This window comes from Staurois parvus, unplaced genomic scaffold (genome assembly GCF_062004578.1).
Source record: "Staurois parvus isolate SC_StPar_1 unplaced genomic scaffold, SC_StPar_1.0 ptg000602l, whole genome shotgun sequence".
In the NCBI taxonomy this organism is placed as follows: domain Eukaryota; kingdom Metazoa; phylum Chordata; class Amphibia; order Anura; family Ranidae; genus Staurois; species Staurois parvus.
The window spans coordinates 146,909-159,946 of NW_028318398.1; the positions used below are offsets into that span (position 1 = coordinate 146,909).

The following is a 13,038-nucleotide window of genomic DNA, read 5'->3' on the forward strand; positions in this document are numbered from 1 at the left end:
AAACCTCTGTGAGGGGTCCCTAGTGAATATTGCCCGTTCTTCAGACTCCACTCCTCAGGGAACCCAGACATAGTCAGAGTAGGGTCCAGGTCACTCCACTATGCTCAGTTTGTGACAACTAAGTATATTGAGTATTTTCATACAATATCAAGAAATAATCTGATGGACACTGGAGGCTGGATATAAATATTGATTTCCCTTTGTCCTGTTACTTTTCTTTACTTAACACATTTTATCTTTCTATGTTCAAATTGAAGTTGTATCATCTTTTAAAAAAAATTAAATATCAATTTGGATTACTCGAGCCAAGATCATTTTTTAATGAATACGGAGAATTTGTTTATCATTACAAAATTACAAATTGGGTATTTAAGGATTATCACACTATGATTTATAATGATGTGGGAAATTTTACATCCTGGGCACCAGAAGATCAGCAATTACAAATGAATACTAAAGCCATAACATGGAAGCTTGGCAATGAGGTAAGTCCATGATATACACTCACCAACCACTTTATTAGGTACACCTTGCTAGTACCGGGTTGGACCCCCTTTTGCCTTCAGAACTGCCTTCATTCTTCGTAGCATAGAATCAACAAGGTGTTGGAAACATTCCTCAGAGATTTTGTTCCAAATTGACATGATAGCATCACGCAGTTGCTGCAGATTTGTCGGCTGCACATAGATGATGAGAATATCCCGTTCCACCACATCCCAAAGGTCCTCTATTGGATTGAGGTCTGGTGACAGTGGAGGCCATTGGAGTACAGGGAACTCATTGTCATGTTCTAGAAACCAGTATGAGATGATTTGAGCTTTGTGACATTATCCTGCTGGAAGTAGCCATCAGAAGATGAGGACACTGTAATCAGAAAGGGATTGACACGGTCACCAAAAATAATCAGGGAGGCCATGGCATTTAAACAATGCTGAGTTAGGACTAAGGGGCCCAAAGTGTGCCAAGAAAATACCCCCACACTATTACACCACCAACACCAGCCTGAACCATTGATACAAGGCAGGATGGATCCATGATTTCATGTTATTTACACCAAATTCTAACCCTACCATCTGAATGTCGCAGCGTAAATCGAGGCTCATCAGACCAGGCAATGTTTTTCCAATCTCCTATTTTCCCATTTTGGTGAGCCTGTGTGAATTGTAGCCTCCGTTTCCTGTTCTTAGCTGACAGGAGTGGCACCTGGTGTGGTCTTCTGCTGCTGTAGCCCATCTGCTTCAAAGTTTGATGTGTTGTGCATTCAGATATGGTATTCTGCATATTCTGTAGGGTAGTATACAGGGGGTCAGTAGGGCAGAGGATAGGATCAGCAGTTTATAGGGCAGTCTATAGAAGCCATTAGTTTGTAGGACAGTGTACATGGGGTTATCAGAGAAGAGGACAGTGTGCAGCTGGACAATGTACAAGAGTCAGTATGGTAGTGTACAGGGGGTCAGCAGAGTAGATGATAAGGGGCAACAGAGCATATGACAAGGATCAGCAGGGTGGAGAAAAGGGGTTATCAGGTCACAAGGATGGAGGATAGGGGTCATCAGTGTAGAGAGAAGGGGTCAGCAGGGCAGAGGAAGGGGGTCAGCAGGGCAGAAGACAATGGTCAACAGAGAAGAGCCTCATAGCTCCTCCACACCACAGCACATAGCTAAGATTGGATTCCCTTACAGACACAGCATCCATCTGCACAGTGTGTGGCTGGCTACAGATTGAGGCTGTGTCTGTAAGGAAATTCAAGCAAATATCAGCTATGTGCTATGAGGATCTGTTAAGTGCCCTCATATCATGTCTCACTCCCCAAAAAAATCATCCCTCCTAGAGTACGTCATATTATCCTCAAATTTCCCATCTTAGCAGAAATCCTTCCTGCCAAACCCCCCCTCCCAGCACAAATCCTATCCCCCAAATCCCCCCTCCTAGCATAATACCCTGTCATTCCCCCTCCTAGCACAAACCCCCTCCAAATTACTCTTCCCAGCACAAATCCTCTCCAGCCCTATCCTCTTAACCCAAATTCCCCTACCCTCTCCTAGCACAAACCCCCACCCCCTGCATGAAAAAAATCCCCCTCTTAGTCCAAATCCCTCCACTCCCAATCCCCACTCCCAGCACATATCCAACCAAACTCCTTCCTTGCACATATTCCTTCTTAATCCTCCCACCTAGCACATACCCCCCCAATCCCCACTCCTAATATGTTCCCCCCTCCAAACACACATCTCCCCCAATCCCCCCTCCTAGTCCTAGCATATTCCCAATCCTCCCAATGCCCCCTACAAACACATATTCCCCCAATCCCCCTACAAACACATATCTCCCCCAATCCCCCTCCTAGTCCTAGCATATGCCCCCATCCCCCCCTCCTAGCACATATCCCCCTCATTCCTCCTAATAGCACATATCCTTCCACCCCAATCACCCCTTTTAGCAAATATCCCCCCCCCCCAATCACCTCCCCAGAACAAATATTCACCAATCCCTCTACCTTTTTATTCCAAGCACAAATTACGAGCACAAGTTAACCCTCCAACCCCTCACATTATGTTCCCCATCTGTAAGCCCCCCACCCCCACCCCCACAGGAGACAGGAGAGAGGCTGTGCTGTGTCCTCCTGTCAGTGCAGCGCTCCTCCACACACAGGATCGTTTGTTCGGGCTGCACACAGTGTAATTACCATGGGATAATAGTCTCCTGGGATGTGATAGACCTATACAAAATACTACTAATAATAATAATATCTGAATTTCAGGTCCCAGTATCTCGATGCTCAGAGCCCTGCTTACCTGGCTGCAGAAAAAAGGTTGGATCTTCTGTTCACAAATGCTGCTATGAGTGTGTCCCATGTCCAGAAGAAGAGATATCCAACATTTCCGGTAGAGTTTGTGATTTGTTTTGGTCTGGATAGAGATTACCACTATTGCCCTCCCCCCCCCCCCCCCCCCCTTCCTGACCAGGACATTTTTTGCGCTACGGCGCTGTGTTACTTTCCCTGACAATTGTGCAGTCATGCAACGCTGTACATAAATTACATTTATGTCATTTTTTTACCACAAATAGAGCTTTCTTTCTGAGGTATTTAATCACCTCTGTGTTTTGTATTTTTTGCGCTGCAAACAAAAAAAGACTGACAACTCTGAAAAAATATATATATTTTTGACTTTTTGCTATAAAACATATCCAGTAAACGAATTTAAAGTAAAATTTCTTTCTAAATTTAGCCCAAAATGTATTCTGCTACATGTCTTAGCTAAAAAAAAAAAAATCTCAATGCGTGTAAATTATTTGGTTTACGTGAAAGTTATAGCATCTACAAATGGCGGTATATATACTGAGATTTTTAGTTTTTTTATACTAGTAACAGCAGCGATCAGCGACTTATAGCGTGACTGCGGCAGGCATTCTGACACTGGGTGGGAACTGACTAACTGACACTGACATCCCAATGACACTAATAAAGTGATCAGTGCTAATAAAAAGCACTGAAACTGTACTAATGACACTGGGCAGGAAGGGGTGGGGTGATCAAAATTAACAGTGTGCTGTGTGCTGTTCAACATGATGTGCAATGTGTGTTTTACTAGGAAGACATGCTGCTGTGTATTTCTCTGATGTGCAGAGTAATACACAGCAGCATGTCCTTGCTGACAGGAGAGAGATCTGTGTTTCTTACACACAGGTCTCTCCCCTGTCAGTGATACTTTGCAATCGCCAGGTGCCAGTGGAAATCCAGTGATTGACATCCCTAGCCGCCAATGGTGGCGCAGGTAGGCTGCACGTGCGTGTCCTCTGCCCGGGAATGCAAATCACGTATAATACCTGATTTTGCGCAGCCCTACCACCTTGTAGCAGTAGTTCTACTATAGGGTGGTGGGAAAGCAATTAAAGTACATCAAGGTAAAAAAAAATACTCAGTACATTACTACAAGGTAAGCTCATTTTCTCAGGAGTTTGTACACCGCAATAAAAATAAATGGTGTCAGCTCTGCCCAATCATCTTTTGCTACTGCTACTTTACTGAACAACCAAATCCCTCCCCATCTTTTAAATATAGAGAGCAATTGTTCTGTAATCTTAGTCAAGAACTGGGAGGGTTGAGATAACACTGGGATAGGACAACTCTTTATTTCCTGCGGAATCAAAAGGTATTTTTTGCACTTTTCAAAAACATAATTCTTGGTGAGAAGTCATTGGGAATGGATCATGTTGGTGGACTGTGTGCATTGGATAATGTGACTGGCAATGGATTTATGTGGATAGGGATGAACGTACCTAGGTTCAGTCTGAAGCAGGATCTAAGAACTTAGCTAACGTTCTGGTGCCGAATCTGAAATTCTATTAAAATTCTCAAGTAATGATGAGCCATACCCACTTGAGTTCGGTCCATTGTGCACTCTGCAAACTTTGCCTAAGTTTGGATGCCAACATGTAATCCTATTGAAATCAATGGGAGCCAAAAATTAGAAGTCAGTCATGGCCATTTTTTAGGCTAATAGACAAGGGATTGTCAAGTAAATGGCATGAGGGGGTGCTGCTGGGTACTGCCCTGAGAAATTACATTCAGCTCATCATTACTTGAGAAATCTATAACTTTAATAATAAAATTATATCACATTTCAAACTTGTATAGTGAGGATAGAAATATGGAAGCAGCCCTTACTGACTTAATTTTTAAACATTCCAGATGCAGAGTTTTTAATTAATTTCTGGTTTCACTTATTTGTAAATCGTTGACCTGGAAAAAAATCCAACCAATGAAGATTAAAATGTTATAAAGTGGACCATGCATTAGATATTTTATTTCATGTTATGTGCATGGTTGCTGGTAACGTGTAAAGGGTAACATCTATAGATATTTAACATCTCACTGAGATCATAGCACAACCTTTGTCAACATCTTAATTGGGGATGAGCCGAATGTACCGGGGTTCGGTTTGAGCAATGTATAGCAAAAAATATTGAAATTCAGATTTGGAATCTGAACCCAACTGAAATTGTTTGGAGCCAAACCGTCATTTTCAGTATTGGCCACTTTCTAAGCTAGAAGTCAAGAGATTGCCAAAAAAGGGCATAGTGGCTGGGCACTGACCGGAGGAACATGTATCAAAGGAAAAATAATTAAAAGTTGTCATTCAACAGAAAGATGCCACTTTGGAGCATCCCATAGGGCAACATAAACATAAAGCTTATACACTATATTGCCAAAAGTATTGTAACACCTGCTTTTCCATCACATGAACTTTAATGGCATCCCAGTCTTAGTCTGTAGGGTTCAATATTGAGTTGGCCCCGCCCTTTACAGCTATAACAGCTTCAACTCTTCTGGGAAGGCCATCCACAAGGTTTAGGAGGGTGTCTATGGGAAGGTTTGACCATTCTTCCAGAAGCACATTTGTAAGGTCAGACACTGATGTCAGCCGAGAAGACCTGGCTCGCAGTCTCCGCTCTAATTCATCCCAAAGGTGTTCTATCTGGTTGAGGTCAGGACTTTGTACAGGCCAGTCAAGTTCCTCCACCCCAAACTCACTCATCCATGTCTTTATGAACCTTTTTTTGTGCACTGGTGCACAGTCATGTTGGAACAGGAAGGGGCTACACCCAAACTGTTACCACAAAGTTGGGAGCATGAAATTTTCCAAAATGTCTTGTTATGCTGATGCCTTAAGAGTTCCCTTCACATGACCTAAGGGGCCAAGCCCCACCACTGAAAGGTAACCCCACATCATAATCCCCCCTCCACCAAACTTTATACTTGGCACAATGTAGTCAGACAATTACCGTTTCCCTGGCAACCAAACCAAACACGTCCATTGGATTGCCTGACTGAGAAGCATGATATGTCACTCCAGAGAACTGCTCTAGAGTGCAGTGGTGGCGTGCTTTATACTACTGCATGCGCCGATTTGCATTGCACTTGGTTTTGTAAGGCTCGGATGCAACTGCTCAGCCATGAAACCCCATTCCATGAAGCTCTCTACACACTGTCGTTGTGCTAATCTGAAGGCCACAAGAAGTTTGGAGGTCTTTACCTATTGACTCTGCAGACAGTTGGCAACTGTGTGCTCAAGCCTGCGCTGGCCCCACTCTGTCATTTTACGTAGCCTACCACTTCGTGGCTGAGTTGCTGTTGTTCCCAGTTGCTTCCACTTTGTTATAATACCACTAACAGTTGACCGTGGAATATTTAGTAGCAAGGAGATTTCATGGATGGACTTATTGCACAGGTGGCAACCTATCATAGTACCACGCTTGAATTCACTGAGCTCCTGAGAGCGACCCATTGTTCCACAAATGTTTTTAGAAGCAGTCTGAATTCCTAGGTGCTTGATTTTATTTACCTGCGGCCATGGAGGTGATTGGAACACCTGAATTCAATGATTTGCAGGGGTGTCCCTATACTTATGGCAATATATTGTATGTCTTTGTTGTTTAACTGAAATAAAAATTATCCACAAAAAAAAGCCCAAGGTCAAAGTAGCTGCCATCACACATCACAGACAGTGCAGTAGTACTCTTGTCTACAACAATGAAGTCATACCATACTTATCAGAAATTGAATATTGCAGAACTCCATGGTGGGTCCAGTTGGGGGGTGGAGTAGCAGGTGTAGGAGAAAGAGACCATTGTGTTAAAAATTCCTCTACATTCTTCTTTTTTTACAAACTTTGCAATTTCTTAAAAGCATCAATCATGTTTTCATATTTTACTACTGGCCATAGCCAGTCTCTACATACAAGGATGTCCAGCAATCCTATTTTTATGTTACATGGTAGCTATAGAACCAGAGAAAAAATAAAACAAAACATCAATCTACAATACAACTTAACACTAACATTTAAATACTATTCACTTGACACTTGGTTACTTCGGCGAGACGGACGTGTCTCGGCGAGCTCCTGCTCCCCCGGCCCCAATCCGCTGCCATCTGGGCGGCAGCGGACCCTGACGAGGGCCCCACGACCCTCCGGTCCCTGTTCACCAGCCAGGGAAGGCCACTGGACCTTTCTCCCGAAGCTCCGGGACTTGCGGCCTACCCGGGACCTGAAGCCGCGGCCTCGATTTTTGGCCCTGCCGACCAGGATCGCCGGACATCAGCCCGGACTGCTGCCGCTCCGTTCCTCGGTCCCCACCGATCAGCCAGCCTCCCCAGGGCCCCCCTCACCGACTCTGGGTCCATCCCCGACCACCGGGTACCAGATCGCCCAGAGCAGCCACTGGATTGTCAGCTTCGGCGCCCCTGCGCCCCTTCCGCTGCCATCCGGGCCCATCCAGGCCCCTGTGCCTGCTGCCGAGGTCTCCACCAACCCCCACAGACACTCCGTCCCTCAAAGCGGAGCTCCGGCGGTTCGAAGCGGCTTGAGGCCTACCACGGCACACAAAGCCGCGGTGTTTCCTGCCAGCCGTGGCTGGAATTGAGGCAGGAATTGCGGCCGCGGCGGGATGCCTACGCTCCTCCGGGAAGCTACCACCACCACCAACGGTCCTGCTAACCTAGGAGGGATTCACCTCCACCCCGATGCTCCAGGACCCAGGACACCAGGTACTCCACCAGGGGCACCCACTACCCACCAGGGAGCCCAACCACCATCACACCGCCAGCCACCAGGGACTCACTCAGGGATCCCACCATCCACTGGAAACCCCAAACCACCAGGGACCCTAAGCCACTATCCCTCCAGGGATCGCTACTACCCCACCAGGGATAGCAAGGCCACCATCCCACCAGGGATCCCCTGCCCACCACCCCACCTGGGACTACCAGCCAGCCACCCCACCAGGGACCGCTCGCCCACCACCCTGCCTTCCGGTACGCTATTCCCTCTGGCGAAGCCCCGGCGACTAGTGGCCCACCACGACCCTTGAAGCCACGGTCTCTCCTACCGGCCGCAACAGATCACAGGTGGGCGCAAACCACGCAGGGCCGACGATCGCTACCGCAATGCCCCGCTCGACCCTGACGACGATCCTTCAACACCTCCTGACGCTGCGCCCTTCAACACCTTCAGCGCCTCACGACGCCGAGCCCTCAGCATCCGACGCCTGGCCTCAACAACCCGAGCCGCCAGCATCACCAGTCGCCGTGCCTACCAACACCCCCAGTCATCGCACCCTACGACCCCTCCGCTAGCCGAACCACCGTCCCCACTGAAGACATGCCACAGCACCCACGGTCGCCAGCTTACTGCACCCACAGACTGCTGCCAACCAGCTGCCACCCTCCACCCTCACTCTACCCCTACAGAAGGACTCAAATGACTCTCCTACGGTGATACAGATTCCCCACACCACCTTGCCCTGACCTGTATCCCTTCACCTCCCCTGACCCAACCATCACTCCACCCACCCCATCATGCCACCTGCACTCCTCCTCCTCGTTTTCCTCTCCACCATCCCAAAAATCACCTCCCTCTACCCGCCTACCCCCCAAAAACAGCTCTACATTGCCCCTTCACTTCTCCCCTCTCCCCACTACGGCACTCACCACCTCCTCCTGCTACTCCACTCCCCCCCGACCCACGTGCCACCACTATCAGACCCACACGCTCCTGCACTTCCCATGCCACCTTCCTCACCCTTCTCCTTCTCTTATCCGCTGGGGACATCTCCCCGAACCCTGGCCCCTAACCACCTCACCCCTCTAGGGACCCCCCTGCTGCTGCAAGCTGCCGTAACCCCCTCAACCTCATACCTGTGCCCCTTCTCCCCGCATCCATCCCCCCTCTCTCGGTTGCACTCCTGAAAGCCCGCTCGGTCTGCAACAAGCTTACCGCCATCCATGACCTCTTTATCTCCCACTCCCTTAACCTCCTAGCCATCACCGAAACCTGGGTACAGGCCACTGACTCCACCTCCCCTGCGGCACTCTCCTATGGAGGTCTCATCTGGTCCCATTCACCAAGACTGAGCGGTCACAAAGGTGGTGGTGTCGGCCTGCTCCTATCACCGCTGAGCACCTTCCAGGTCCTCCCTAACCCCCCCTCCCTAACCTTCTCCTCCTTCGAGGCTCACTGTATCCGGCTCTTCACCCCCACCCCCCTAAGGATCGCAGTGATCTACAGGCCTCCCGGATCCATACCCCGCTTCCTGGATGACTTCGCCGCCTGGCTTCCCTTCTTTCTCTCCTCTGAGCTACCGACCATCATCCTTGGGGACTTCAATATCCCCATCAACGACAACAGCCCGGCTACTTCCCAACTCCTCCACCTAACCTTCTCCTTCACACAGCACACTCAATCCTCCACCCACATCATTGGGAACACCCTGGACCTCGTCTTCTCCCACCTCTGTACCCTCAACCATTTCACTAACACCCCCTTCCCTCTCTCCGACCACCACCTCCTCACGTTCTCCATCTCCCCTTCCCCTAACTCCCCCCCCCCAGAGCGCCAAACCATCACCAGCCGCAACCTCCGCAACCTGAACCCCCTCCACTCAGCTGCCGACCGCCTACACCACAGCATCCTTCCACTGTCATGTCCTGACCTAGCCACTACCACGTACAACGACTCACTATCAGCTACCCTAGACTCTCTGGCACCCCTAACCACACGCTACATCAAACCTAGACCGCTCCAACCATGGCCGAACGACCACACTAAATGCCTCAAACGCCGCAGTCGCGCGCTAGAGAGATTATGGCGCAAAACCAGGTCCCCCCGTTCATTCTCCCTCTACAAATCTGCCTTCCTCACTTACACCTCCTCCCTCCACGCCGCCAAGCAGGCTTATTTCGTAAACCTGATCAACACCCTCTCCTTCTGCCCTCGCCGACTCTTCTCCACCTTCAACTCCCTACTCTCTCACCCCCCTCCTCCACTCAGTACCTCACTCACCGCCCGCGAAATTGCCACTCATTTCCACAACAAGATTGATGCAATCCGTCAGGACATAGTCAACTCGCAATCTACCTCCCCACCTAGCCTCCCCCCCTTATCTCCCCCTCATCTCTTCCCTCCTCTGACCTCGCAACCGCACTGCCCCCCTCCACACCCAAGACCCCGCTTACCGTAACCCCCTCAGCTCTGCACTCCTTCAGCCCCACTACCACTGAGGAAGTCACCAGGGTCTTCTCAGAAGCCCGCCTCACTACCTGCCCCCTGGACCCTATCCCCTCTCGACTCCTCCGGTCACCCCCCTCTTCCCTCATCTGCTCCCTCACCCACATCTTCAATCTCTCCCTCTCTACCGGTGTATTCCCCTCCCCCCAAAGCATGCGCACATCACCCCCATACTCAAAAAGCCCTCCCTGGACCCCTCTGACCCAAACAACCTCAGACCCATCTCCCTGCTGCCACTCACTTCCAAACTCCTGGAGCGCTTAGTCCACCTAACTGACAACAACCTCCTTGATCCACTACAGTCCGGCTTCCGTCCCCTACACTCCACCGAAACCGCCCTCCTCAAAATCACCAATGACCTACTAACCGCCAAAGCCAAAGGCGACTACTCTGTCCTCCTCCTCCTGGACCTCTCCGCGGCCTTCGACACAGTTGACCACCCCCTCCTCCTTAATAAACTACTCTCCCTTGGCATCAGAGACACCGCTCTCTCCTGGTTCTCCTCTTACCTATCCCGACGCTCCTTCAGCGTTTCCTACAATGGTTCCACCTCCCCTTCCCTCCCCCTCTCTGTTGGGGTCCCCCAGGGCTCTCTCCTTGGACCCCTTCTCTTCTCCATCTACAGCTCCTCCCTTGGCAAACTCATACACTCCCACGGCTTCAACTACCACCTCTACACTGATGACACTCAAATTTACCTCTCCACCCCCCACCTCACCCCCACTTTCTCCGCCCGCATCACTCACCTCCTAAGCGACATCTCTGACTGGATGTCGCTCCATTTCTTCAAGCTTAAGCTCTCCAAAACCGAGCTTCTCGTCTTCCCCCCTGCCCGCGCCCCCATCTTATCCATCACTACTAACATCACCACCATCAATCCCACCCCGCAAGCCAAAGTCCTTGGAGTCATTCTGGACTCTAACCTCTCCTTCCAACCTCATGTCAAATCACTTACAAACACATGCAGGCTCCACCTCCGCAATATCGCCAAAATACGCACCTTCCTTACCCCAGACACCACTAAACTACTCGTACACTCCCTGATTATCTCACGCCTTGACTACTGCAACTCCCTCCTCACCGGCCTACCCCAGTGCAGGCTATCACCGCTTCAGACCATCCTGAACTCAGCGGCTAGACTCATCCACCTCACCAACCGCTCCACCTCTGCCACCCCCCTCTGCCTATCCCTCCACTGGCTCCCTATCGCTCAACGCATTAAATTCAAACTACTCACTCTGACCTACAAAGCCATTCACAACACTGCCCCTAACTACCTAACCAACCTGATTCCCAAGTACCACCCTACCCGAACCCTTCGCTCTTCACAGGACCTCCTTCTATCTTGCTCCCTGGTCTCCTCCTCACACGCATGTCTGCAAGACTTCTCCAGGTCCTCCCCCATCCTCTGGAACTCACTACCCCAATCCATCAGACTGTCACCTTCCCTCCTCACCTTCAGGCGCTCCCTGAAAAACCCACCTCTTCAGGGAAGCCTACCCCACCCTCACCTAACTGCTGCTCTCCTTCATTCCTCCTACCACTCCATCCCCCACAGCCACTTCCTCCTGTACCACTACCCCCTCCCTCCTAGATTGTAAGCTCGAAAGAATAGGGCCCTATAACCCCTCTTGTGCTGTTTGTAGTTGCTGTAATGTTTCATGTATTGTCCCCCCCCTCTATTGTACAGCGCTGAGCAAACCCTTTGCAGCTATATAAACTCGATGTAATGTAATGTAATTCACTCTCCCACAATGAACTGGAAATCAAATTGCTAGCTGTGAGGCAAAACAGTACATATGTTTTTGTTCTTAGAAACTTTGACACAGATGATCATTGTATTTGTATTTATCTTCCTGCAGACAGTGAAAACTGCATGAAATGTCCTGATGATGAATGGCCAAATGAGAAGAAGGATCGGTGTGTTCCAAAATTGGTGGAATTTCTCTCCTACACTGAGGATGCAATTGTTGCAATGTTCTCAGCTGTTTCCATCTTCTGTTGTCTTCTGACTGGTTTAATATTGGGATTATTTCTACATTACCAGGACACCCCCATTGTTAAAGCTAATAACCGGAACTTGAGCTATCTCCTCCTGGTCTCCATCATGCTGAGCTTCCTCTGTGTCTTCTTGTTCTTCGGCCGTCCAGTAGATATAACCTGCATGCTGCGTGTAACCTCTTTTGGAGTCATCTTCTCAGTTGCTGTCTCTTCCCTACTTGCCAAAAGTATCATGGTGTGTATTGCTTTTAAAGCCACCAAACCTGGAAGTCCCTGGAGAAAATGGGTGGGAGCCAAACTGCCCAATCTTATAATCTGTGTGTTCTCACTTGTTCAAGTCATGATCTGTGTCACTTGGTTATCTATTTCTCCTCCCTTCCAGGATCAGGACACTCACTCTTATCAGGGAAAGATCATCATTCAGTGTAATGAGGGTTCAGTTATCGGCTTCTACTCTGTCCTGGGATATATGGGGCTTCTGGCAGTTTTGAGCTTCATTATAGCTTTTTTAGCCAGGACATTACCGGACAGTTTTAATGAGGCCAAGTACATCACCTTCAGCATGCTGGTGTTCTGCAGTGTCTGGATTGCCATGATTCCGGCCTATCTGAGCACTAAAGGGAAAGACATGGTGGCTGTGCAGATTTTTGCTATAATGGCATCAAGTATTGGACTTCTTGGTTGTATATTTTTCCAAAAATGTTACATAATTCTATTCAGACCTGACCTGAATACAAAAGCAGGTTTGCTTGAAAACAGAGGATAATATATATTTTTAGTGTTTTATATAATATAAAGAGAGAGATAGAATAGAAAATTACTGTGTTAACATTACAATTTAATTTTCACTAGTTTTGCATTTGGCTAGGGTTGGTGTCACTACTGGTAGCATGAGGCCATACCTGGACCCTACAGAGGTCGCACAAGCAGTCCAACTCCTCCAGGATGGAACATCAATACATGGCATTGC

At 48.9% G+C, this 13,038-nt stretch overlaps 1 protein-coding gene across 1 annotated transcript; it reads left to right on the forward strand.

The window, feature by feature from the left end:
• The first annotated feature begins 242 nt into the window (after window positions 1-242).
• On the forward strand, window positions 243-12,834 carry LOC149449818 (vomeronasal type-2 receptor 26-like). Its single transcript, XM_089692713.1, has 3 exons — window positions 243-485; window positions 2,762-2,885; window positions 11,930-12,834. Exons 1-3 carry the CDS (start codon window positions 243-245, stop codon window positions 12,832-12,834), a joined length of 1,272 nt encoding a protein of 423 aa, XP_089548839.1.
• Window positions 12,835-13,038: the final 204 nt, after the last annotated feature.

Bases quoted from the DNA above. Each gene is read 5' to 3' on its own strand.
- LOC149449818 (XM_089692713.1), top strand. From the start codon at position 243: ATGTTCAAATTGAAGTTGTATCATCTTTTAAAAAAAATTAAATATCAA. The intron at 486-2,761 runs GTAAGTCCATGA...TCTGAATTTCAG, and splicing joins CATGGAAGCTTGGCAATGAG to GTCCCAGTATCTCGATGCTC. The intron at 2,886-11,929 runs GTAGAGTTTGTG...ATCTTCCTGCAG, and splicing joins AGAGATATCCAACATTTCCG to ACAGTGAAAACTGCATGAAA.